This window comes from Dasypus novemcinctus, chromosome 3 (genome assembly GCF_030445035.2).
Source record: "Dasypus novemcinctus isolate mDasNov1 chromosome 3, mDasNov1.1.hap2, whole genome shotgun sequence".
Lineage (NCBI taxonomy): Eukaryota > Metazoa > Chordata > Mammalia > Cingulata > Dasypodidae > Dasypus > Dasypus novemcinctus.
In genome coordinates, this window is record NC_080675.1 from 13,125,226 (window position 1) to 13,153,004 (window position 27,779).

The window sequence follows — 27,779 nt, forward strand, 5'->3', positions numbered from 1 at the left end:
AAGGAAATCTACAAAATGTAACATGGGACTGTATACCATACAGAAACCTCATATGAAATATGAATATGGGTAATATTGCATATATAAGACTATTTTTACAAAATACAAATACAAATAAACTAGAGAGACAGAAACAATAGCAACTGTGTAAAGGGAAGAATAAAGAGATTGAAAGGTGGTAAGTTTTTGTTCATTTATCTGTTTTTTAATTATTATTATTATTAGAATAATAAAAATGTTCTAATAATGATTGAAATGATGAATGCACAACTATGTAATTATACTAAATACCATTGATTATACACTTTGGATGGGTTTATGCTGTGTTAATATGTATCAATAATACATATTATTTGTTAAAAATTAAAAAAAAAAAAAAGGAAGAGCAAAGTTGGAGGACTCTCGCTTCCAAAGACTTTAGATCATAGTACCTAGCTACAGTGGGAAAAACAGCAAGGTACTAACATGAAGATAGACACACAGACCAATGGAACCAAACTGATGGTTCAGAAACAGACCCTCACATCTAAGGTCAAGTGATTTTTGACAAGGCTGTCAAATCCACGCAGCTGGGGCAGAATAGTCTATTCAAGAAAAGGTGCTAGAAGCACTGGATATCCATATCCAAAAGAAAGAAAGAGGACCTCTATCGCACACCTTATACAAAAATTAGGTCAAAATGGATCAAAGACCTAAGTATAAAAACTAAAAAGCTCGTAGAAGAAAATGTAGGGAAACATCTTCAAAATCTGGTGGTAGGTGGTGGATTCCTAAACCTTATACAGAAAGCCCAAGCAACAAAAGAAAATATGAATAAATGGAACCTCCTCAAACTTAAACACTTTTGTAATTCAAATTACTTTGTCAAGAACGTAAAAAGACAACCCATTCAATGGAAGAAATATTTGGAATATCCAATAAGGATTTGCTTTCTATTCTCTATAAAGAAACCATACAACTCAACAATAAAAGAACAAGCAATCCAATTTAAAAATGGGCAAAAGACAAATAGACATTTCTCTAAACAGGAAATAAAAATGGCCAAAAAGCATATGAAAAAATATTCAATATCACTAGCTAGTAAGGAAATGCAAATCAAAACTACAATGAAATATCATCTCATACCACACAGAATGGCCATTATTGGAAAAAAAGAAAGAAAGAAAACAGAATAAGTGCTAGAGAGGATGTGGAGAAATAGGAATACTCTTTCACTGTTGGTAGGAATGTAAAATGGTGCATGCAGCCTTTGTAGAAGGAAGTTTAGCGGTTCCTCAGGAAGCTAAATACACAGAGCTGTCATATGATCCGGCAATTCCTCTACTAGGAATATATCCAGAAGAACTGAAAACAGTGATGCAGACATTAGCACACCGATGTTCTTAGTGGTATTATTCACAATTGCCAAAATATGGAAACAACCCAAGTGTCAATCAAGTGATAAATGGATAAACAAAATGTGGTATATACATATGATGGAATACTACACTACTGTAAGAAGAAATGAAATTGGGACACATATGATAACATGGATGAATCTTGAAGATGTTATGTTAAGTGAAATAAGCCAGACACAAAAGGACAAATATTGCGTGATCTCACTAATATGAACTAATAGCAAAGAATAAATCATGGAGTTAAAACCTAGAGTATAGGTTATTAGAGGATAAGAGGAGTGCTAAGAAGGGGTACTGATGCTTATTGTATGTAAAAGTTTTAATTAACTTGACTGTAAAAGTGTAGAAATGGATAGAGTTGATGGTAACTTGTTATAGTGAGTAAAACTAACACAACTGATTTATAAATAGGATTGTGGCTAAAAAGGGAAGTCTAGAGATGTGAATGTCAATTGAAAAGAAAACTGGAGAATAATCTAGGGACTGAATAACAATGAACCCAGAGGTGGATGAGAACCATTAACAGTACAAATACAAGAATGTCCTTCTATGAACTAGAACAAATGTGTATCACTATTGCAAGGTGGTAAGAATGTGGAGAAACATGGAAAAAATACAATTAATATAACCTATGTACTATAGTTAACAGTAATACTGTAATATTCCTGTATCAATGTCAAAGATGTACTGTGTTAATAATAGGAGGGTTGGAAAAAATATACCAAATGTACACTACAGACCATAGTTAGCAGTAATAGTCTGATGGTATTATTTTATAATCTGTAACAAATGTTCCACAACAATGTAGTATGGTAATGGATGGGGTGTTGTATGGGAATTCTACACACGTGCATGATTGTTTTGTAAGTTCATAATTTCTCCAATAAAAGTATATTTTTTAAAAAGAGATATATATATATATCTTTTTTTTTTAAAGGCCAGATACTTGAATCTCTGGATTGTCTATGTGCCAGCTGGGCCCTGAGCATCAGCAGAGTTGCAACACCTGTTTGTTGGGTTTACCCAGGTCAGCTAACAAGGAGGTGAGGATGGTCAACCACCACACCAAGGAAGTAAGAGTCTACAACTGCAAGCAGGAGAATCCCATCCATCAGCCATGTGGGATCTAAGCCCCCTCTCAATTTAGAGGTAGAGTGGGCATCGCCATCCAGAATCCTCAGGATGGAGGAATAAAATATGGATTAGAGTGGACTTACTGGTATTCTATTATAGAATTATTATGACTTCAGCAATGGAAGAAAGTATATCATTGATGTGAAGACAGTGGCCACGGGAGTTGCTGAAGGCAAAGAGAGAGAAAAAGAGGTGTGATATGGCGGCATTTTGGGGATTTGGTGTTGTCCTGAATAATATTGCAGGGACAGATACAGGACATTATATATCCTGCATAACCCACTGAATGGACTGGGAGAGAGTGTAAACTACAACATAAACTATAATCCATGCTGTGTAGCAGTGCTCCAAAATGTATTCATCAAATGCAATGAATGTACCACACTAATGAAAGAAGTTGTTGATATGGGAGGATGGGGGGTGGGTGGGAAATGGGGTATATGGGAACCTCTTATATTTTTTAATGTAACATTTTGTATGATCTACATATCTTTTTCTAAAAAAGATAATAAAAAATTTTTAAAAGATAAATGTAAACTAGGGACACTCATCTGCTGCTGATAGGAGTGTAAATTGGTGAAAGCACTTTGGAAAGCTGTTTGGCAATATCTTTTAAGCTGGACATATGCATATGTTATGATCCAATAATTCTACTTATATGAAGATATTGAAAAGAAAAAATACATGCATTCACCAAAAGACATGTTTAAGAGTGTTCACAGCAGCATTATTTCATAATTAGCCAAAACTGAAATGAAATAGCCAAAACCTGAAGGCAAATGTACAACAGTAGAATGAATAAAGTTTGATATAGTCACATAAACGGAATACTATGCAGAAAAGAAAAGGAACAATCCATTGTTCCATGCAATGACTCTGTACTTGAAGAAGAAAAAAAAGAGCAAAAGAAGCTACACAGAAGAGCACATAGTGTGGTTCCTACTATATAAAATACAAAATCATTCAAACTAATCTACAGTATTGGAAGTTATAATCTTGCTATTAACCTTGGGTGGGGGTGGAGGTGGGATGGGAAATAGAAATAGGAGGGAAATACAAAGGAGGCTAGTAAGCTAAGAGACTAGATAACGTTTTATTTTCTAATCAGGGTGTTGGTTTTAAGAGTGTGTTAATTTGTCACGATTCAACAGGTTGTAGATTTATGACTTGTGAACATCACTGCTTATGTTAAACTTCAAAAAGTTTACTCTAAAAACCCAGAAAATAGGTTTATGACAGTATTTCTTTAACTGAGATTCCTAATTCATTCATTTCTCTCTTAAATAGTGCTGAAGGGAGAGAACAGAACAAAGCAGGAAAGAACAGAGCATGGAACCAATTCAATGTACAGAGACGAGAGAAATATCATAAGCACCCAAAATTGAAACAAGGTCATCACAGAGCATGCTTTTAAAAGGGATAGTATCACTCTCAACAAGCTGTTTGAGGTGTTAAGAAACTCACTGAGTTAAGCAACAGCCCACTCCCTTGCCAATGGCAAGCTGAAAGCTCTTGGCTAATAGGCTGCTCTCTAAAATGCCCACACCTAGTTGAGTTGTAACCTAACCAAGGTTCAGCTGTGTTTGTTTCAAAAACAGTTTATCCCAATTGATAGATCGATATTGCAATTATATAATTAAATTAATTGCAAAAAAAAGAGTTGTTTCTATGAGAAGGAAGTTGAAAGTTTTAGAATTGACAAAAACAATTCGCTAAAGAAAATTTCTATTACATTAGGGAAGAACACGACAACCTGTAAAAGACAAGGAGAAAATCATAAAGATTAGGATTATGTTTTTGGATATAAGTGAAGGACATCTTTAAATTCTCAAAAGGTGGTGGTCATCCATCAAAGACTGGCAAATGAATACGTGTGTACGTACATATTCAAAATGAATGTTGAAGGTAGGTATCACTTTGATGATTCGCCACATTAACCTTTTTTTTTCTTTTTAATTAAACATCCCCAACTGTGAGCATTTGAAAACGCTTCTCCTATACATCACTCAAGAAAATTGAACAAGCAAATCTGGCCATTCAAGGTCACGTATACTCTTTCATTAACACATAAATACACATACACACACATATATACACTCTCTCTTCCTTTCTCTCTCATTCACTCATTTACTCTAACATTTCATGCTCACACTCACACGCACTCCTACAGTCACTCTCAAGTCACTGAAATAGTACTGAAAGGCTGAAAGCATCATTTTTTTTAAGTCAAGACAATAGTGAAAGTAAAACGTGTGGCGTGACCAATCTTAACAATAAGGGCATTTGAAGGAATTTTTCACTTTCAGATAGCAAATTGGATAGGTATTTTTAAAAGATAAAACAATTAAAACAAAAGACAGTCAGGTAGCAAAGTTAACCACTGGAGTTCTTCCTCACTAGTCTCATTTTCTACCTGATTCTAGTCTTGAATGCAAGAAAAATGATACCAGAGTTCTCAGATGTGATAAGCAATAGCCACAGTTTACAGCAGTTTTGTTTCCACTGTTTTGGCTGCAGATATCTAATGCTGTGATATCACTAGGGGGAGCACTTACTCCTAATTTTAAAAACTGGGAACAAAAACCAAAAGAATAAAGTTACTAATTAAAGATGCACTTTATCTGACTGTCCCAGGAAGGTAAAGTACAAAATGGCTTAAAAGTTATAAGTGACTTTAAAAGTAAGCAACATAAAAGGTAAGTATATTAACCAAATAGTATATTTAATGCTTAATATAAATAGCAAATATTTAAGATAAGATCATTTATTAGAAAAATCTGTGGAAAAGGTCAATAAGAAGGCTAACCTTATTATCACTGTTAAAACTGCTTAATTATAATTTTTGAAGATTCTTGTTTCTTCAAAAGAAAGTTAATGACTGGCTATCATAACCTTCAGTTGATATAATTTACTTGCCTATAGCTTTATTATATTATTAGGAGGGAAAATTAATGACTTAATGGATAGCAATAGCACAGTATTTTGAATGTAATTAATAGTACTGAATTGTACACTGAATTGTACACTGATGTATCAGCATCAGAATGTGGTTAAGCGGGAAATTTTGAATTGTATATTTGTTACTATAATAAAAAGTTAAAAATAATAATAATAAGGCGTAAATTAAATTGAATTAAATATCTCAGTAACAAGAAAGTTTGGAAAGGGGAAAGAGAAGGGGAAAAAATTAACATTAATTTGGCACTACGTGCCAGGTGCTCTATACTTAATAGAACAACCCTGGAAAACAGGAATGTCACACGGATAATAAATGATAGAATAAGATATAATCCAAATCTATGTGTCTCTATTGTGAACCATACAAAAAATCAGAAGTTGCTAATTCATCCGGCATTTTGGTCACCTTAAAATAAATAAATTTTATTCCATTAAAAGGTATAACTTATATCACAGCAAAGAGCAATAAAGGACAAAACAACAACAATGTAAGATATACCTTACCCTCCAAGAGCTTCCAAACCTATTTGAGAAAATATAAAAATAAGTTAAGGAAAGCAAAACAGTGATTACTTGTCAGATGTGGGATGCAGCCACTAAGGAATATGAGAGCTCAGAGAAGCCTGAAATCCCCATGGTTTCAGCAACTGGGGAAGTTCTAATGAAAGATGCAAGATTACAGCTGGATTCTAGGAATGGGTATCCTAGGAATGGCTAATAAAAGAATGGGGAAAGGCAGAGTTAAGTATGAACACAATTTATCTGAGGAGCAGTAGAGGCCAAAATGATTGCTTCAACAGATGAACGGATAAATAAAACACAGTATTCCATATGATGAAATACCAGTCACCCATAAAAATTAATGAAGTACTGATACATACTACAACATGAATGAACATTGAAAATGTTATGTTAAACAAAGGTAGCCAATCACAAAAGGCCACATACTATATGATTTGATTTAATTTGAAATGTCCATAAAAGACAAGTGTATAAAAACAAAGTAGGTGAGTCATTGCCAGAGGCTAGGGGTTTGGAAGGAAATGAGGAGTGATTGCTAATGACCATGAGTTGTCTTTTGGGGGTAATAAAAATGTTCTAAAATTTATTATGGTAGTAGTCACCAAACTCTGAATACACTAAAACCACTGAACTGAACACCTTAAACGGGTGAACTACATGGTATAGAAATTGTATCTTAGAGTTGTTTTAAAGGTGAGGGACTGGTAGAAGACCACATTGCCCGGCTTGATGGAGTCACTTAGGTGATATTCTAAAACCCAGGCTTAATGGTCTTGGATTTATCTGGTAAGCAGAGACAATTAATGAATAAAACTTTACTTCATGAAAGCATGGAATATACACTTAGGATTCTTCTCTAATAAAATTATTCACAAGTTTTAAGCATATTCCTAAAATATATGCCAAAATCACAGAGCAAAGGAACAGGGAAAAGATGTTGTGATATGATTTTGACTAAGCCACAAGCTGTGACTATTAGGAAAGTTGTTTTGCTTCAGTGCTAAATGCCACAGATGGGTATATCAGCATCATATTTACACAAAACCACAAATGCATCTGTGTCAAATCTTTAAATAATGTAATGTTCTAAACTTAATTATGAAAATAGCATTAATAATTGACCTCTCATATTTTAGGGTAAGATAGTGAGTAGTTTAATTTGGTTTTCACTGGATGACAGTACTCTTTGTATATATAATGCTTTTTTAGATATGAGATTTCATTTAAATGCTATCAGAACCTTTACTCATATAAAGCATTTCCTACTGATGCTTACATATTTGACTCTGAATTCTAATTTAACATACTATTCCAAAGCAATGTTTAATATGCAAAATAAGAGAAAAACTAAAGAAAAACTATGACACAAAAACAGAGAGCAAATAATTCTCAATATTAAATATCCAATACAGAAGAAAAGATTAAACACTCAAAAATAAGCCTTTCCAAAAATCATGGAAAAAGAAAAAAAAAATAGAATTCAGCATTTGGTTCTATAGCATTGGGAAATAAAAATGGAAAAAAGAATAAATTAAAAATAGAAAGTGCAGTATATGAGATGAGGAGGCCTTTAACAGAGGCAAAATTTGGAACACTGTCTATGCCACAAACCCATTCCCTACCTCCCGCCCCTGAATCCCAGGGAAGAAAGAGCTTTTTTGGCAGACTTGGCATTATTCCTTCAGAAGTTGCCCTAATGGAGAAATCCCACTTTCCCCCAGGAGGAGCTGAAATGGTAAGAATACAAAGAAGAAATCAGCTAGAGGATCCATACACAACCAAACTACTGTTTGCTTTCTGAGTCACCTTGCAAACCTCCTTCAAGGTAGATGAGCCACAAGAAACTAAAGAAGACAATGGATCTCTTTTCTCTTTTAAAACTCTTCTCTAAGAAAGAGAGGGCCCACCTGTCTCTATTAGGGCTTTGTAAGTTCCAGAACCAGGAGAAACTTGTGTTCTGTATGAGAAATAAAATACAACTTAGACAACCTGGTTCACTAACACTCAATAAATACAAAATATAATACAAATAAACTATTCAAAATAGAAAACTAATAAACTAGCCTTGTCATTGATACCTAGAATAAGGTGTCTGCTATCACAAGTAAGTGGAACAAGAGTCTCCATTTCCCAACTGTAAGCCAGCATTTATACAAGAATCCAGTATTTAAACGTATTTAAAATCATTAGCTGTTGTATGTTAAAAGAAATTTATCCAAACTTTCAATTGTCAACCTATTCAGAGTAAAAATACTATGGAAAAAGACAAATGTTGACTATAGTTTGCTATATTTAACATGTTAATTTTTGAGGAATAAAGAAGTCAGATATAACAGTGAAATATCAAAATTGTTTAAAAGTTGGATTGTTCTCCAGGTAAATACCAAAACACATACCGTTAACACATACATAAATAAAACAGTTTTCTTTTAATTAAGTAGGTAGAAATGATGACCGCATGCTAATATAGATCACCAAAAGAAGGAGGAAAACAACATCTACATAAGGTCTAAAATCCAGAATCTTTTAAAAATGATAGTATTGAAGGAAATGGTCTAAGGTCTAAGGATACTAATATTCTGAATAAAGTAAGAACAGAAACTCATAGAGACGGATTTTTAAAACAGAATTATTCAATGAATAACGTGGGACTGGAAACATGATCTATAAACAAGAAAGAAGAACAAAAAACTTGCCAGCATCCGAAGCTGGCAAAGTAGGACTAAGCTAAGGAAAGAAGGATGACAAATATCCTAAGAGGAAGTGAATAACACCAATTTTCAAAATTTCATTCCAAAAAAAAAAAAACAAAAACAAAAGTGAAGCCTAATTTGTCGAAAGCAGGGGATGGGAGTGGGAATTTGTACAAGTTAAAAATTTTAAATCAAATATACACAAATCCCTTGGAAAAATTTGGTTCCTAAATATTCTCATAGGTATGTTCATTAGCTTTTAAGAAACTAAACCCACAACACCAAAGTTTTTATATAGTTCAGAGAAATATTGTAAACATTTGGACAACCATTTGCCTTCAACAATTCTGTAGAACGTGTCTGATAGTTTGAAACATAAATGAGAAGACAATTTTTAAAAGTCTCTAAGGCAAAATTATAAAGCTAATCTTGCAAAAGAAATATAAACAAGATATTCAGCAGCAAATTCAAATATTATCATTTTTTAGGGCATTTTTTTCCCACATAGTAGATGGTATATAATGTTCATATTCTACAATGAACTTAAAATTAATCATTGGATACTCTTAAGTCCCATCTAAAGTTACTGAATCTTATGTGAGAACAACCAAAGCTGGAAAAAAAAAAGGGGATGAGGTTCAACTCAAGCCATTAGTTACTTCAAAATGTTCTGGCTCCCCCTCCTCCAAGCTATAAGATAGATATCCTACTTGATTTCAGTTCTTAAAATTCCTAAGTCCATATCTAAATCTAATTTTAAGATATTTAAGTGTTATGAATGCAAAAGTACTCTGTGCAAATGGTTAATTGAATCTGAACAAAACCAGAACATGACATATCAGAAAGCATTCATCAGTGCTACCAGAAGGAAAGAGCAGCATTTACACAGAAAGACTTTAGGAAATACCTGAGCAGATAAACAGCCCTTTCAATATCAGTGAGGTCTTCATCAACTGTCAGTCTCTCTATTTCTTCTGGTGTCTGTCAAGTATAAAATACAAATTTTGCACCAACAGCCCATCTGCCATGCCCTCCAGTAACTCTCAGTGACCCTCTATGGGCATCTACTAATTAAAAAGTTTCAGGGTTCAGCATTTATAGATAGATTTCAAATAGCAATGAAAACCTATCAAGGGTGCAAGGACTCTTGGAGACTCAGAGAGAATCATTTTTCTAATTGTTGGGTTTAGGGAGTTGAGGTTTTGCTTGTTACTTTGTTTTTGTTTTTCCACTTTTCTTCTAGAGTCTAGACTGCAGCTTAAGAATCGCATTGTGACTTCAAAACCTTGCTGAAATTAATTTTTATATTCATATATAAAATATATACACACTTTTTATTTACTGTTTCCCCCAGCGTTTTCCACCCCAGGAAATGCTAAAAGTGGGACGGACAAAGGCTGCATCGGAGAGGGAATGAAAAGGACGAAATATGGAGTTGGGGGAGGGAATGGAATAAACTCTGGGGCTGGAAGGAAATTAAAAAATTGAGATATTGCGGCAGGTGGGAGCGAGAAGCGCTAAGGGAGCCATTAAGAGGATGGGGTGGGATGGGGCGGGGGGGATGTTTGTAAACCAGGTTTACCAGCAGTGAGGGTTGGAGCCTCTGGGAAGCTGGGAGGAAGATGACACTGCTGGATGGGGGAGCGAGTGGGGAGCAAGCTGCAGGCTGACTCCCTCAAGGGGGTGGGGAGCAGGGTCCCAGCTGGCGCTAGGACCCGCGTCCTGGAGGGGCTGGGAGGAAAGGTGAGGTGCTGTGGTTCAGGAAGGGGCTTTCAAGACCTGGACCAGGACGATTCTGAGCATGGGTGCTTGTTAGGAGGGGAGGCCCGGGATGACCTGGGGGCAAGGGGGCCCGAGCTTGCTCAGACGGTGATGCGAGAAGAGGACCAAGGTGGGGGGTCTCGGGAGGGGTGGAGAAGGGGGAGGGGCAGTGTTGACTGAGGAGTGGGCCAGGGGCCAGAACCCGGGCGACACCGGGGGCCAAGGAGCAGGGGCCCCGGGAGAGGACAGGCCCCAGGAGCAGCAGGCTCCAGCCGCGGGGGGCAGCTCTGCAGGGGGCGTGGGGGTCGCCACTGAGCCACCTAGGGGGCGACGCGGGGGAGACTATGGGCTGTTCCTGGGGGTGGGCTGGGCCGGGGCTCCCGAGTGACCTCTCAGAGGTCCGAGGGGCCCAGGACGCCTCAGGAGGGCCAGGGAGCACGGGGCTGACCCCTCGTCGGAGGACAGGGCCAGGGGCCCGACCCTCGGGAATGGAGGTCCGGACCGAGAGAAGCCGGGTAGCGTCGAGGAAGGGCCCCGGCAGGGGCCGGTTCAGGGTGACACGGCGACGGGGCAGGAGGAGGACTGAGGGGCCGACCGCCGACTCTGAGAGGGACGGTGCCCCGGTGGGCTCGGGGGTGACGGGGGCAGCTGGGTGGCGGTCCGGGCAAGCTGGCCGGGCGCCCTGAGGGCAGTTTGTCCTCCCCGGGGCGCACCTTGAGGCTCCGGCGGACCGGCCTCTCGATGATGGTGAGCTCCTGCAGGTCCTCCATGTAGCCGAACAGGCTGTTCTGACTGAAATCCATCGCGGCGGCGGCGGCGGGCGGCGGATGCATGGACCGCTGGGCCCCCTCGCCGCCCGGGCCGCAGCGGCCCCGGGATGCCGGACGCGCGCAGCCCCGCGGCCGCCCACCCGCAGTACTTTCTCCCGCTCTCCTCCGCGGGAGCCAAGTGTGAGGCGAGCGGGAGGCGGGAGAAGCAGCGGGGCCGCCGGGGGGCGGAGCGGGCTAGGGGAGGGGGCGGGGCGAGGCGGGCTTGGGGGAGGGGGCGGGGAGAGGGGTGGGTCAAGAGGAAAGGAGGCGGGCCTGGAGAAGGGGCGGTGCAACAGTGCCCGCCTCAGCCCCGCCCGCTCCCTGTCGTCGCGCGCACGCGGGCCGGACGCAACTGCCGCGTTACGTCGCGGAGACCCCATCGCCCCTCTGCGCGGGTCCCCTGCCCTCACGCCCCGCCCCCTACGGAGCGCACCCTACACGCGGCGCGTGCGCAGAGCCGTCCACCTCTCGCAGCCGGGGAAGGCGGGCTCGGGGTGCGGCCCGCGAGCGGGGAGGCTGGTCCTAAGAGAGGGACTGCGAGGAGGGGGTGGTGGGCTAGGGTCTCGTTTAACCTGCTGCAATAAACTTCCAGTTAGTCTTATGACCGCCCTCCCCAGTCAGTCGCTGGGTTCACAGAGACCACTCAACAGCAGTTTTTGCCCCGGGGGAGGAGTGCACCCCAAATAAGCAGTTATAACGCGGTGTGTTCCTGGAGGATAGGAAAAGGGGTATGTGGGAATGCACTTCTGGAGGGGGCTAGCCTTCGGGGTAGGGCAACATTCGAAAAGGCATCCTGGAGGAGAGACGCTTAAACTGAATCTTTAAAAACGAATAAAGCTTTACCAAGAGAAATAAAGAACAAAGCCCGTTTCAGGCAGCGGAACCTGCAAGGGGAAAGGCAAGGAGAATTAGAGCCTGGGTGTGTTTGGGTTGTGCAAAGTGCCCTCGGAGGACAGCTTGGAGTGTGGGGGAGTGGGTGCTTGGCACGGTAGTGGATGGAGACAGGTTCTGATCTCGACAGCCACGTTGAGTCCCTTGTGCTTGGTTCTGTGGCTAGGAAGCGGTGGAAGCTGGTTTGGGAGGTTTGTTGGACCAGGTTGTGGGGAGAGGGGGGTAAAAATTCGTCAGAGACAGCAAGTCCTCTCTATTTTATTTTGATGTCCCTCCCCCCCATTCCCTCTCCACACTCTCATTACTTTATCCCCCATTGCACCCTCTCTCATATGTTTAACATATGTCCCAGCACATGTATATATCCTCCAAAGATACCAAAGTTTTAGGTTTATGTATCTATTTTTAATATACACGAATTGTCTTGTGCTAAAGAAATTCTGGTTCTCGGTTTTCCCTCAACACAATGTTTTAGTGATCTATCCACGTGGCTATATACAGCAAGAGTTCCTTAATTCTGACCACCAACAGTATTCAATTTGGGTGTCTAGCACATTTTACTTATCAATTCCTCAAATAACGGAAAATTGGGTTGCTAGCAGTTCCTGGCTAGCATAGACAAAGCTGGAATAAGCATCCTACGCACTCCCTATGGACCTATGAAAAAGAAATGGAATTGCTGGGACATGCCTGGTTTCACTCTGCCACCTTGTTCTCCCAAATACTTTTGCCAGTTTACATTCCCATCAATGGCACAAGAAGGCAGGAAAATCCCCGCTTCCCCCACTTATATACTAACATTTAACATTTGCTATTGTCTGATGTCCTAATTTACAGCGATCTGATATTGGTAAAGTATCACATTGTAATTTTCATTCGCATTTCCTTAATGATCAATATTAACCATTTTTCCATATACTTAAGAATTAGATTTTTCCTTCTTGAATTACTTACTTACAGCCTTTGCCTGTTTTCTTCTGATTAAATTGAAGAAGTGTCTCATATATTCTAAATATTAACCCCTTGGCAGTTTTGAACATTGCAAATATCTTCTCCCAATCAGTCACACATCCTATCAGCTTGGTCTTTGGTGTCCTGCAATGAAGAGAAAATCCTTTATTTTGATGTAGCCAAATTTTGGCTTCATGGGGTGTGATTTTGGGGTCTTGTTTAAGAAATCTTTCCCCAGCTTAGGCCACCAGAATGTCCTCTTATATTCTCTTCTATTAGGCTTTATACTTTCACCTTTTACAGTCAGGTCTCAATGCATCTGGAGTTCACCTTGTACATAGTGCCTATTGGGATTCAATTTTATTTTCTCCAGCCAGCAGCACCCACCAGACAATCCATTTTTCCTCCACCTCTGTGATGATGTTGCTTTCATATGCCAAATACCCATAGACACATGCTTCTATTTCTGGATTCTCATGGCTCTTCTATTGATCTAGATCTGTTCCTGTGCCAATATCCTAATGGTGTATATCCTAATATCTGCTAGACTGAACCTGCCACTCTTTTCATTTTTTTTCAATATTGACTTTGCAGTTCAAAGCAAAAAATGGCCACTGGTGACCCCCAGCCGAAATTCAGATTTCCTGATCCTTACTTGGTCCACTAAGGACTGAAGGGAAATGGAAGGGGTAGGAAATGATGGGGTCAGAACAGAAGAAGCAAAGACATGGGAGGTGGATTTCCTTAGCAAATACCCTGCAGCCTCCCTTTTCTATCAATTCCTGAAATTCCTCTTTTTCTTCTCTTGATTTTTAAGTGAGACTAAATATTACTTGTAAAATTTACCCTCTTCTGATTAATAAGCATTATTTCATATTTGGATTTTTTTTAATAGTATCATCTGAGACTTCATGACATTCTTAATGAACAGTTGATCAAATACATAGACATAGCTTCAATGTTGGCTGTTACAGGGCAGGAGGTTGATGAAGGGAAAATGTTTAATTTGCTGAGTAGAATCTGTAACTGGTATAGTTATCACCTTGCAGAGGAAAGAGCCTCCCCAGACTGGCTGCCAGAAAACCCAAATCCTGTTCCCAGCTCTACCAGTGACAGTGTGATTCGGGATGACACTTGGAAACCTGTTTTCCCCCTCCGAGCTGCCCTGACAGCCCCCTTGTGAGGTACACAAGACATGTATTACTATTCTGATTTTACGCATAAATTGAGGCTCACTGGGTTTGTCCACTTATTTATTCATTCAACAATAGCATGGTAGTTAAGCACAGAGACTTTGGAGCCCAAATGACTTGAATGGAATCCTTTCTCTACCATTGCCTAGTACTTACCCTCTCTGTCCCTTACTTTACTCGTCTCTGAGATATGAATTATAACAGTACTTAGCAGAAGGGTTGTTGTGAGAATTAAATGAGACAGGCATGAAATGCTTAGAAAAGTTCCTGGCACATAGTAAGCACTCAGTGTTTGGTATCAATAATATTATCATTATGATTATTACTATGATTATTGTATTATTGTTATTGCCATCAGGCCAATGTCCCTCTGGACTCAGGTTCAGAAAAGATTCAATAAAGTGTGCCAAATCAATTGATTATTGTGTCAGGCAGAATAATGACTCCAAAGATGCCCACATCCTAATGCCTGCAAGGTGTGAATATGTTACCTTATGTGGCAAAAAAAAAAAACTTTGCAGGTGTGATTAAGTTAAGGATTTTGAAACTGGAAGTTTACCCTGGATTATCTGAGTGGACCAAATGCAATCATAAGGGTCCTAATACATGAACGAGGAAGGCAGGAGAGTGTTAGAGAGATGCAGCATGAGAAAGTCTCCACCAGCAGGCCACTGCTGGTTTCAAAGACGGAAGGGGGCCACGAGCCAAGAGATATGGATGAGCCAAAAGAACTGGAAAAGGCAAAAACACAGATTCTTCCCTACAGCCTCCAGAAAGGAATGCAGCTCTGCCAATACCTTGATTTTAGCCAAGGGAAAGCCATTTCAGACAACTAAACTCTGAAATTGTGAAGTAATAAATGTGTGTTGTTTTAAGCCACTGGGTTGGTGATAATTTGTTACAGTCACAATAGGAAACTAATAATAATACCAAGGATTACCTACACTATTACACTATTTACATAATTATTATTTTTATATATACTCATATTTAGTTTTAAATTATGTATATATTCATATGTAGTTTAAATGATCAAGAAAGGGAATGATCAACACAAATTGAAATATATTGGTTATTTCTAGGACGGATGTGATCAGGGAGGGCACAGAGATGTCTTCAGTACAGTGTTTTGTTTTTTAACTAGATAAGATCTATGAGTGTTTGCTTTATTGTTCTGCTTAAAATATATATGTAATCATATAATCCTTTTATGCATGAAATAAAATTTTAGAATTTTTGGATGGGGTGATGATGTAGTTTCCAGGCATAGCTTAACTTCACGCATAGATTCATTCATTTAAAAAACATTTCCAGAATTCTTGCTATATTATAGGCATTATTCCAGTTCTAGGGATATAATAGTAAGCTAAACAAGAATGAGCCCTACCATCAAGGAGCACTCATCCTAATGAGAACAATGGGAATTAATCTAATAATCACACAGTTAAATGTATCATTGCCAACTATGATAGCTGCTATGGAAAAATACAGGGAGTTGAGATTGATGGTAGAAAGCCACTCCACCTACTTTTACATAAGTGAGAAATAAATCTTCATTGTGCTGAGCCACTGAGATTTTGTATTTATTTGTTACTGTAGCATAGCATATCCATCCTGACTAATCAAAGACTGTAGGGACCCAAGAGTGAAGATGGAGCGATCAGGAGGGAAATGGCAGTTGCTTATATTCATTGTGATAGAGATGGAGAGAAGTAAACAGATTCAAGAGCCATTTGGGAGGTAAGTGGTGGCTCAGAGGTGGAGAGGGTGGAGGTCAAGGAGCTTCTGGCTTGTGCATCTGCATGGCTGGAAACATCATCCACCAGTGCTCATTCCCTGCTTTCTGTAATGTCTGACTCAAGACCCCCACGAGGCTCCATCTGCAGCCCTCAACAGACTTCATAGCCCACCTCCCAAACCAGCAGCCACGCCCTCGAGTTTCCTGCTCTTCAGCCTGGGTCTGGGCGAACTTGACCAGGTTCCTAGCAGGCCATGCAAGTTGCCATCTGCCCAGCACCTGACACAATAGTCGAGCACATAGTAGGGGCTCCGCTAGTGTTTACTGAGAAAGTAAAAAGAGAAAAAGGAAAGAGACAGGGAGACTAGAGCAGGAACCACCAAATTAGTGTATCAGGAGACCTGCATCCCCCCTCATCCAATCCATGATTATTTTTCTTCTGGATTAACAGAGCCTCTGCTTCTGCCCTTCCACTTGTAACATCCTTCTCAGCACAGCCAGAGGGTTCCTGTTAACAGAAAAGTCAGATTTAGTCCCTTATGCTTTAAATAGTCCCTTGTCCTTTAAACCATTTCAACCTGGCCTCCTCAGCCTCAGCGCTATTGACATTTTGATCTGGATAATTCGTTTGGGGTTGGAGGGTGGGAGAGGTGGAAAGATTGCTGTCCCGTGCATTGAAGGCTGTGGCGCTGCATCCCTGACCTCTACCCACTGCCTGCCAGCACCATGTTCCCTCTGCCACCTCCCCCTCCAGTTGTGACAATCAAAAGCATCTTCAAACATTGCCCTGTGGCCCCCACTCTCATGCCCTCCACTCTGCTTCCTGCATTCATGCTGGCCCCCCAGGGATGCCCCTGGAAGGCTATTCGCTTGGTGTTATGGGGTAAATCACATCCCCCCAAAAGACATGTTACAGTCCTAATCTCCAGTCCTATGAAAGGGACCTTATTTGGAAACAGGATCTTTCAAGATGTTATTAGTTGGGAAGCAGACTTGGCCCAGTGGGTAGGGCGTCCGTCTACCACATGGGAGGTCCAAAGTTCAAACCCCAGGCCTCCTTGACCCGTGTGCAGCTGGCCCATGCACAGTGCTGATGCGTGCAAGGAGTGCCCCGCCACTCAGGGGTGTCCCTGTGTAGGGGAGCCCCATGCACAAGGAGTGTGCCCCATAAGGAGACCCACCCAGCACGAAACAAAATTCAGCCTGCCCAGGAATGGTGCCACACACACAGAGAGCTGACACAAGATGATGCAACAAAAAGAAACACAGATTCCTGTGCCACTGACAACAACAGAAGTGGACAAAAAGAACACGCAGCAAATAGACACGAATAACAGACAACTGGGGTGGGGGGGAAGGGGAGAGAAAGAAAATAAGTAAATAAATCTTTAAAAAAAAAAAAAAAGATGTTATTAGTTAAGATGAAGCCAAACTGGAGTCGAGTGGGTCCTATCCCAATATGACTGGTGTCCTTATAAAGGAAAAAGTAGACACTGACAGACAGATGATGGGAGAAGGCCATGTGATGCCCAAGGCAGAGAACACCATGGATTGCCCACAAGCCACCAGAGGCCCAAAGAGGCGAGGAAGGATTCTCCCCTACAGGCTTAAGAGGAAGGCGGCCCTGCCGACACCTTGATGGTGTCAGTCACCAGAACTGGGAGATCATTTATTTCTGTCATTTTAAGCCCCCCAGTTTGTAGTACTTTGTTACAGCCGTGCTAGGAAACTAAGACATGGATTCAGATAGCTCACTCCATCATCTCCTTCAGGGTTTTACTCAAGTGTCACCTTCTCAGTGAAGTCATCTCTGGCTGCCTTGTAGTATAAAATTTCAATCCCACCATCACCGCCCCCAACCCTTAGTCTGACATTCTGTATATTTTATTTACTCATCGTGTTGATGGTCTTTTTCTCCTCCAGCCCTCCACCAGAATGCTGTGCTCCATAAAGGCGGGGATTCTTGTCCAATTTATTCACCACTGCATTCCCAGTGCCTAAAATAATGCCTGGCACATAATAGGTGCTCGTTAATTGTTCAATTGATGAACAGGCATCGCTTCTCCACCAACTGCTGTGAGCTTGGGAAGATTACTTAACGTTCTGGGCCTCAGTTCCTTCTGACAAATGAGGGAATTAGGCTAGATGGCAGAGAACGGAACAGAATTCTGCTTGAATCTGAGTGAGGACTGAGCCCAGATTCCCTAGAAAACAGACTCTGAGGTCAAGCTCATGGGCTACTGCTTCATTGGGAGGTGCAATCCCAGGGCAGCCAGGTGGACGGAGGCGGGGCAGGCGCTGGGCACTGTGGCCACGCTGGCCATCACTTCGTGATGAGGCACAGCCAGCTACTCAGCTTCACGGGTCATCTCCAGGCAGGCTCAACGGAGACCCCGAGCCTAGAGAGGAGGTCTGGAGAGGCTTGCAAGGACTGAGCTGCCTTGCTCTTTGATGGTCTGCTCTGGCCTTTCCAGCTCTTCTCTGGGGAAGCCAGATCCCAAGCCCTCTGGAGCAGGAGTCGTCCTAGACAGGAAGTGGGGAGGGGCAGCTGACCCGGACTCAGTGGGCCTCAGGCTTCCGGGAACTGAGGAAGGAAGCACTGAGGACAGCGATGGATGCCAGATCCCAGGCGGAGCAAGGGGCCCAGAGACCGGGAGCGGGGGGACACCTGGAGGATCTGAGATGGCGTAAGATGCGTCTGATACAGATGGGATGAAGGAAGACTCAAATCAATGAAGAGGGAAGCCATTGAAGTTTCTAGAACAGGGGTCAGAAGTATTGATCGGCGCCAGCAGTGGAGCTCAGACCCGCTGGTCCAGCAGGCAGGGGACTTGGGTGGGCCATGGGCCCAAGGGGCTGGATGGAATTGGTCCTTTAAAAGCCCTTAGGACTCCTTGTCCCTTAAGACTCTCCAGCAGACTGGCCTCAAGACATCGTTCTGGAAGGGGGCTCCCAGCCTCCTTACCTGCTGGGCCTGTCTCCAGGTGTCTGTGGGAGGGAGGAGGCATTGATCTCCTGGGAAGGGAGCCCACGGGCTGGAAAGCTGGGGAGCCACTTCATTAGAAACCGCTGTGGGCTCCCCCTTCCTCCCGGTCCTCCTTATTAGCAGCCTCAGCCCCTCTTCTGATCGGCACTTTGCAAACTTCCCAAACTCCAGCTGCCCCCTCAGCTGACCCTGGAGTGGGAGAGGGTGGTCGCCCCCGCTCCCCTTCTCCAGGAGGGGGTGGTTCTCCTGTGTGGGCCCCATGTGTTGGGTTGTGCCTCGACTGCAGGGCAGAATCCTCCCTCCAGAGGTGCTGACACACAGCGGGAGCAGATTGCACATTTGTCTCCAGGGAGGCAGTGGGAGGGGGAAGCAGAAGGCAGCGTGTGCGAGTTTGGGGAGGGGGGTGTCTGCAGAACCGTGATGGGCCGGCAGAGCAGGGAGCTGCCTGTCACTGCCGGGCTGTCTGCAGAGGCAGCGGGAGGCTGATTATAGGGCTGGGTCCCGCGGCCCTGGATGTGGGTGCAAGAAGCAGTGTCTGCACTTGACTGTCAAGGTGGGGGTGACGGTTGCCCTGGTGACTGGGCTGAGAAGTGGGTGGGCCTTGCAGGCAGACACGCTAGAAAGAAAATATAATAAGCACCCTTTAGGGCTTTTCTCTCTCTTTTCTTTCTCCTGGTTGGGACACCAGTTTGATGGAGCCTTGTTACCAGAAATGAAGGACAATTGTCAGGGATGTGCACCCCCATATACTGTTCTGGTTCCCTGTGGAAGTCCCACTCTTCCCCATCAACACCCACTAACCTGGTATAGAAGATCTGATCCCAATCTAACTAGTCCTGGGACCTTGACTTGAACAAGCCACTCTCCCCTCTAGGCTATGACAGGACAAAGTAACCTCCAAGTTCCCTTCCTGTTCAGATGCCCAGGCCCCACCCCCAGACACTCTGATTCAGGAGGTCTGGAGCCGGGCCTAGGAATCTGCATTTTAGCCATCTCCCCAGAGGAACTGTCTCTGCGTTTAGGTGAACTGCCACTTGGTGTTGAGTGCACAGGCTTTGGAACGAGACACAACCCACATCCCCTTCACAGCTCTGTTACCTCCTTGGGCCTAAGGTCCCAGGGGCCTTGTCTCTATAATGGGAGAAAGCACCGCCAAGGGCAGAGTTATGCTGAGGAATTGATGCGATGAGGTGACAAACACAGCACAGTGCCCGGCACGCCGTGAGGGTCCAATCCATGCTCAGCTTGCTCTGTGTGAATTCCACACGCCTCTGTCTCCACTACCCTCTCCCCCTCCCAGAAGCTCCCTCCCATCAGCCAAATCCCACATCCAAGAAAGTGGTTTCTGCAGGAAGTGAGGAACAGTCAGTCAGGCTAGACCTGAGGCAGGGGAGGAGGGGGAGGCAGTGCTCACAGCTGGGGCACTCACGCTGGAGTTCCAGCTCTGTTTAATCAGTTGCCATGACAACCCACAGCTACACCAACCTCTGCAGGGTAAAATGACTTCTTCCAGCATCCAGGGGCTCCGGGTGTGAACATTCATTTTACCAAGGCTTCAGGAGATGGGGAGGGCTCCACCCCCACCCCCAACCCAACTGCCACATTTTCATTTCAGGATAAACTGAGACCTCCTTGAGGTCAAGAACTCTGCTGCAATTCTCTTCAAAGTTCCAGCACCTAACAGTGCTGGGCCCACAGTAGGCACTCAGTAAAGGCTTGCTGAGTGAACAAATTTGGTACAAATATGATTCTCTTAAATCTCTTCATTAACAATAGAACTCCATTTAAGAGAGAGTTAAAATGGAATTAGGATTCCAGGCATCTGTCATTTGATTTCTTCCCCACCCATCCCATTTGGAAAAACTGTAGTTCAGCCTCTTTATATGTTAGTTTATTTTGGCACATTATTACACGCCCCCCTAGGAAAGTCCAATGCATGCAGATACGACCCATTGGCAATCCCCTCCTCCTGAAGTTCTGAAGCAGTGCTGCCTTAGCAAATGTGTTCATGCGAGCTTTCTGAACAGGATGGTTATTAACACGTCAAACTGTGCATGCCACAAAAGAGTTCATCTTTCCTTTGCAGGGACTTGCTTCCCCCAAACATGCTTTTTTCTTGCCCCATCAATTCCCATCCTCCTCTCTCTTGAGGACCACCTCTCCCTAGCCAAAGATGGGGTTGATGAAACTCAGATCTGCTCAATATTGCAGCTGAGCAATGGATCTCATACACGAAAAAGAGGTGAAAACTCTGGGCACAAATGCTTTTCAAAACTTATCTAAGGCATTAACGTATCTCCTCTGGCTGCCATTCCTAGAAAAATTGAACTTTGGTTATGGAGGCCTGTGTTCAAGAAGTGTTTTTTCACTTACTAACCAACTATCTTTTTTTAAAAGATTTGTGGGAAACAAAGGCACGGTGGTGCTGTTTCCATGGTTATGCTGTTAACACAGGAATGCAGAAAGTAAACAGGACAGAAGCTGTCCGGGGCTGGGAGAAATATGAGAAAACACACTTTGTAGTCTGAGAGAGCACTAAGACCTTGTACTCTGAGATAAGATTTTAGTCCTGCAGCTTGTGAAAATTTTCAGTGTGCAGCTGTATGCTATCACTTGTGCTTACAGTAGCTTGAGTATAGATAATACTACTTGGAAATAATAAAGTTGTCTGATGAGCTTGAGGATTCAATGCTCTCAGAACCCCTGATCCCAATCTCTGTCTTTCATTCCCAATACCCTTCGGGTCAACATTCCTACAAAGATTGATTTATTTCCACCCCCTTCCCCTCCTCCCACCCTGCTGTTTTTGCTGTCTGTGTTGTCTCTCATTTTCTAGGATTCATCGAGATTCGATCCTGGAGACCTCCGATGGGGAGAGAGGTTCCCTGTCAATTGTGCCACCTCAGTTCCTGGTTTCTGCAGCACTTCACCTTGACTCTCCCCTTGTCTCGCTTCTGATGTGTCATCATCTTGCTGCATGACTCATTTGCATGGGTCACTGGCTCACCACACGGGCACTCGTGCGGGCACTGGCTCACCATGTGGGCACTCGCACAGGCACTGGCTTGCCACGTAGGCACACTTTCACTTCTTTTTCAGGAGGCCCCAGGGATCGAACCTAGGTCCTCCCATATGGTAGGCAGAAGCTCTATCACTTGAGCCACGTTATCTTTGGAGTACTAACTATGTACCAGGCAGGACAAGTTTCACAGGCAGGTCACCTGGGCAGTCGTATGGGCCTGGTGCTCAGAAGGGCCCCTTGTTTGGTTCGGTGCGCTGCTATCATTGTCTTGAAATTCTTAATGATTCTATTCTTGAATTTGTGTGTGGTAAATGACATCCACTGGCATGTGAAGTTCAGGGAGATGTGCACAGGGGCAGAGGAGAGGTATGCATTGTGTGTGTTCACTATCCTTAGCCCCTCTATTTGCATACATACAACACTCTCAGTGTCCCATTAGCACAGAGCTCTGGCAGACCCGCGATGGGTGGGAGTTCGAATTTCAGAGTGAGGACAAGGTAAGTGTGTTATGTCTTTGGCACAGCAAATGGGGAAGGAGAGTGGCCACTGACAGCCCAAGAGGCTGTGCAGAAAGAAGACCGATGCGTTCTAAGAAACTCCAATGAGCAAGGAACCCTGTGAAATCCTATCTTCCTTGCCTTAGTTCACTGAAATAGCAACGACTTAAGCTGAAGATAATGACATAGAGGAAAGCAAAAATCAGGGTAACCTGTAGCTCCTTACCTTTCCTTTCTTCCTTACTCATCTATAAGCTGGAGGTAAAGAGTGTTGGTAAAATGTGCACATATCCAGAAATGAAATAAAGATAGATGAGTTTTGTGCAGTGTTTCCTCTGTCCCAGTAAGAAAAAATACATGTGCATGAAGGACCTACAAAAAAATTGTGTAATTGTGCCAATTTTACATGCACACTAAATAGCCTCATAATTATGCTGAAAACTGACATTGCACAGTATAAAGATGAATGGTAAAATTTATGCTAATAATTTAAAATTTTAATTTTTTTTGCTTAGAGTGGCATTAAAGAGAAATGGAAAACACCATAAGTTGACAGAGAGACCACAGAAGAAAAGGTTTCTTATTTTGGTACCTCTGACGGCACTTTTTTCCTTTGTGAACAAGTAAACTCACATTTTTAAAATTTTGCCCCAGCGCTGTGTGTGGCCCTGGGGTCATGAGATAGGAAAATAGTCCCTTCCTTCAAGTAGCTCATTTGTTCTTTATTTCATTCTTTAGGAAAAATTACCAGCTCCTACAGAGCAAGAAAACTAACAGTTTTAAGGGGAGTGAGCAGGGGTGGCTTAGTGGTTTCAGGTACGGTTCCAGAGCAAGTAACTCAACCTCCCTGTGCCTCAGTTTCCTCAGCTCTAACATAAGGTTGATAATAATAGGACTGCCAAGGATTAAAAGGGTTAGTACATAGAAAGGGCTAAGGACTTGCCTGCTACAGAGAACATGTGATTCTAAGGGTTTGCTTAGAATAATAATAATATCATTATTATTATTATTCCTTCCAAGCAAGGCCAAGCTTCCTTCCTTCATTTGTTTCTCACAGTGGGGTCCTGTGTTTGTCAGGCTAGCATACTATTTTGTCTTATTTTGTGACTTGAATTTCAAAGCTATTAAGTGAAGCCGTGTCATCCAGTTGGATTACACCTGGCCGTGTTGTCACTTGTCTGAGTTGTTACCCTGGATTTACTCATTAGTCCCTTCAATAAGAGATTAGGATTGTTTTCAGTGTCTGCCCTGTATGCTCAGCTCTGTTGCATAACGGAAGCGATACCTTTATTCAAATCCAATATGAAAAACTTTTTTGATCGACCTACAATATTTATAAAGCATCACTCTACTCTCCAAGCACCATCCCTGGAGTGAAGAGAGAACAAAAGGGGTGTGAATGCGATACGGCCCCTACCTATATGAGCTTATAATCAAAGAAAAGCAACCTATACGAACTGTTAACAAGTACAGCTTCATATAATGACCATGAAAGGGTTATGAAACCAAAGCTGACTGTAGTTACTCAAAAATGACTTCTAAGGGGCAATGAGAGTGTGTGATATAATCTCTATCCATGGTTAAAGTAAATTCTTTCTACTACTCAGTCCTTGCGCTTGGAAAGCCTGTAGAGAAAGAAGAAAGACCTGAAGTGGGTGCTTCTTGTTTGACAAGACCACATTAATGAATCCTTGGCCATCCAGGCTATTCCCTAAGTAATCTGAGAGACAAGGAGGAAAGTCTCCCCCTTCTGAGGGAAAGGGGAGAAAAGAGTTGTCTGAGACACATGGCAAAGTGGTGGAAAGACTTCTAGAAGCAGAGACGTTAATGTTGAATATTAAGTTGTTTGCATTGCTGAGCTGTGAAGGCCCCCCCGTTCCCAAAAATATTAGTAAAATCTGTCCCACAGCACCCTACAGGCTCTGGGTCTCATGAGTAGGGCTCGTTCCCCACAAAGAATGGGTTATTCATCTTGACATCTCCCAGTGTGTCTGGAAGTTGGCAAGGAATTGATGAATATTTGCTATGAGAGAGAAAAAAATAGAATTTTCAATGACTAAACACAAAGGAGAAAGTAGATGATGGTTCATGAACACAGGTAAGACTTGGAAATCTAAGATGCATACAACAGGTACTTCCGGGGGTGGAGCAGAATTTATATTTGGAGACTCAGCTTATAAATATAGGTTATGACCCAAAAGATTGAAAGCACCTCAGCTCTAAGGCTGTGTCAGAACAGCTCACGTTCAGGATGAATTGGACTGAGCTGGTGTCCACATGCTTCCACACAATTTCTCAGCAAGACTCTGCAAGGATCTTTAACACTGCTCTCTCGAATAATGATGTCCTAGCAAAGCAGAACCATAGGCAGCCTGTTGCCACCTGTTTTGCCACAACACCTGCTAATGCTCGTTCCTGACTCATGCTGGCTTGCTGTCTCATAAGAGGGGGCAGCTCTGTTTCTTCTCCCTGTGTCACCACAATAATTATTGAGAACAATAATTTGAACATGGAGAACTTATAATTCTCTAGTAACATGCAAAAGTAGTGTAGTTTACAGGAAAATAATATCCCAAGTGTTGGGTAATGGAAACCATTATGCTCTGCTTCAAATCACATGGTAAGCGCTAAGTCTTGGCCATGAATGGAATCAGAATCACTCACTCATTCCTCCCTTCACTTACTAAAAGAGCACCAGTGACGTGGCAGGCAGCACTGCCAGTGGAGCCTGGAGCCTGGCTTTATTCCCTTCCATGTCTTGATCCAGAGGAAGGGCTTGCTGGACAATGGCCATTTGATATTGGGCTTTGGGAGAGTGGTAGCATACAGCAGAGATATACAGAATGCTCTGAATACCATCATTGAGGGGCCATACTTTAGGGCTCAAATCTCAAACAAGAAACCTCCTACACAGCCCACAGACATGACACAGTAGACAGATCTTGGTCTGAATCCTAGTCCTGACCTTTACTAGCTGTGTGACCTTGGACACGAGTCTTCTCCTCTTCTGATCCTCTTATTGCAGGAGGTAAAATGGGAATAAAGTATGTGCTTAAAGATCACATGGGCAATAGGAAATAGGAAGGACTGGTAGATTCAGAAACTAAGGCCCATCTGAAGAATGGACTTCCTATGCTACTCCTGGCAAATTGTTTTATCAAAGTACAGTGGTATTAAGTGGTATGTAGAAGCCAATAAGATTAGATCCTCTTAAAATTAGCTCCAGATCCATCAAACAATTTAAAAAATACTACAGCCTTTAAAAACTCTCTGTGGGGTGACTACACTGCAATTGAGTCTAGAGAAGAAATCAATGACGCACAAAATGTCCATCTATATTCAATAGTGACTAAAGTATAGCACTTGATACACATGAACCTGGACACAAACAAGACCTACTTAGCACAGTTTCTAGCCTGTTGCTAAGAAACCACTACTGCCTGCTATGAGTGTGTGACCACTCTGTTCTTGTGTCAACTCATTATGCCAACATAATTACAGTGAACTTAACATTGGAGATTGCAATGTGTGATTTCATTTTTCATCACCTCTACAGTTAGTCTATTATTATCTGGAGGCCTAAAGCATATTTTCCAGAACAAGGTGAAAGAATAGAGAGGTCAAGGAAGAATTGCCATCATGAATGAATGGGGAGAGAAATATGACTCCTCACATGAGAATCCAGCAGCTCAACCAGTTACTGCACCTGATGCAGGTGGCAGCAGTTCATCTCCTGTCCTTTCTCCCTTTCAAATGCATTGCTGTCATTCTGACCAGGCCTGGGTACCTAGGGCCTGATGCCACGATTTAGGTAGGCCAGGTGAGTAAGGGACAGTATTTCTAAACCACTGCCCATCCCAGCCCTAGGAGCACAAAGGCTGAATGTGGTGGCATTCTCTCCCCAGGAGTGAGAGGGTCAAAGGGGATTGGCAGTTCCGCCTGCTCCAGATGGCTGGGCATCCATTAGCCTGTCAGTGGCTGCAGTTTCCCAGAATTCCACAATCACCCTGGAGCCCAGAAACACAGGAGGTGGTTTCTTTCCGAGCTTCTGGGGGATGTTTTGTAGATCACGTCTCTTAGGAAAACAAATGATTTTATCCCAAGATAACTCAAAACTATTAATTTATTCTCTCAACTGGATTTAAATCCACTTACCCCGCTTCACTGGACAATTTTTTTTAAAACATTGATCCAAGCATCGATGCAATAGCAATAGAAAGACCATGGGGAGACCGATAAGTTAACAGACAGCGATGACTCAGTGTGGGGAGCCCCATGTCCTGAGAGGAGCACCACACAGAGCTGTGGGACCTTTTCTTGAATGGGACAAGTGTGTCAGAGAAGGGATCCTTGCAGGGGTGCCTGCAGGGGTGGCCTCCCCACTTGAAAAGATACTTGTTCTCATTCTTCTTTGCATCTTCCCTACACCCAGCACAGAACCTCCTACATGGTGGATGAGCAATAACCATTGATTGGACTGTCAGCTATTCACACGTCTCAGGTGGCCCTTCATCATCTCAGCCAGAGGTTTCACCTTTCTCACCCTGCTCGTTCACCGAGCCAGCCTTAGGGTAAGCTCGTTTACGTTTGCTTGAGTTTAATGAAAACCAACTCAAAACCAATTTCCAGGCTCTCGCCATGTCTTGGCAGAGGAGTGCTCGCCCCGGGGGTCGAAAGGGCCGGGCACAGGGCACAGGGGCCCATCCTAGGCATCCACACCCTGAGCCTCCTCCCACCAAGGTGTCCTTCTTAGCACCTGCTGAGGATTTCGGGCCAATCGAGGGGCAGATGGCAGGGCTATAGCTAAAGGTGCCCACTGTCTCCACGGTCAAAACTGCAGGGTTCCTCTCGCAAGCTGTGTGCTCGTAGATTTTATTTGTGGGCAGTAGTTTTCCAGAAGAGTAATACAATTGTCTCTTAAGCTCATTAAGTCGGAAAGAGAACAAACCACCTACTTTATATGTTAGCTACACTTTGAATAACAACCTTTTGTTTTTATATGCCTGATGCTGAAGGAAACATTTAGACAAGGTATCTGTGTTTGAGAGCCACTTGTTATGAATACCTAATTCAGAGAGCTGCTTCACAAGCGTTCTGCAAAGCCCTGTCCGTGCGGGTAAACTGTGCACCTTGGATTTTAATCTTCCTTAATCTCTGCTTTCATGTCACTTTCCTGTTTAAGAACTTGAGCTGATACCTCTACCCTATGGAAGCAAGTCCGAAGGCA

The 27,779-nt window shown here is 42.8% G+C and overlaps 1 protein-coding gene across 4 annotated transcripts in view; it reads right to left on the minus strand.

The window, feature by feature from the left end:
- The window catches only part of PPP4R4 (protein phosphatase 4 regulatory subunit 4), a 233,038-nt gene extending 221,333 nt beyond the window's left edge, over nt 1–11,705 (minus strand). For 2 of the 4 annotated variants that reach the window (XM_071213718.1, XM_071213719.1), the window contains exons 1-2: nt 11,179–11,417; nt 9,612–9,685 (exon numbers count right to left, since the gene is read on the minus strand). Coding sequence is in view for 1 of the 4 variants with exons in the window: in XM_058292201.2 (XP_058148184.1) it covers nt 9,612–9,685; nt 11,179–11,298 (194 nt within the window). In the remaining 3 variants the exon portion in view is untranslated. Of the gene's footprint in view, nt 1–9,611; nt 9,686–11,178 lie in introns of all 4 variants that reach the window. The other 2 variants (XM_058292201.2, XM_071213717.1) reach the window with 2 other exon arrangements.
- Nucleotides 11,706–27,779: the final 16,074 nt, after the last annotated feature.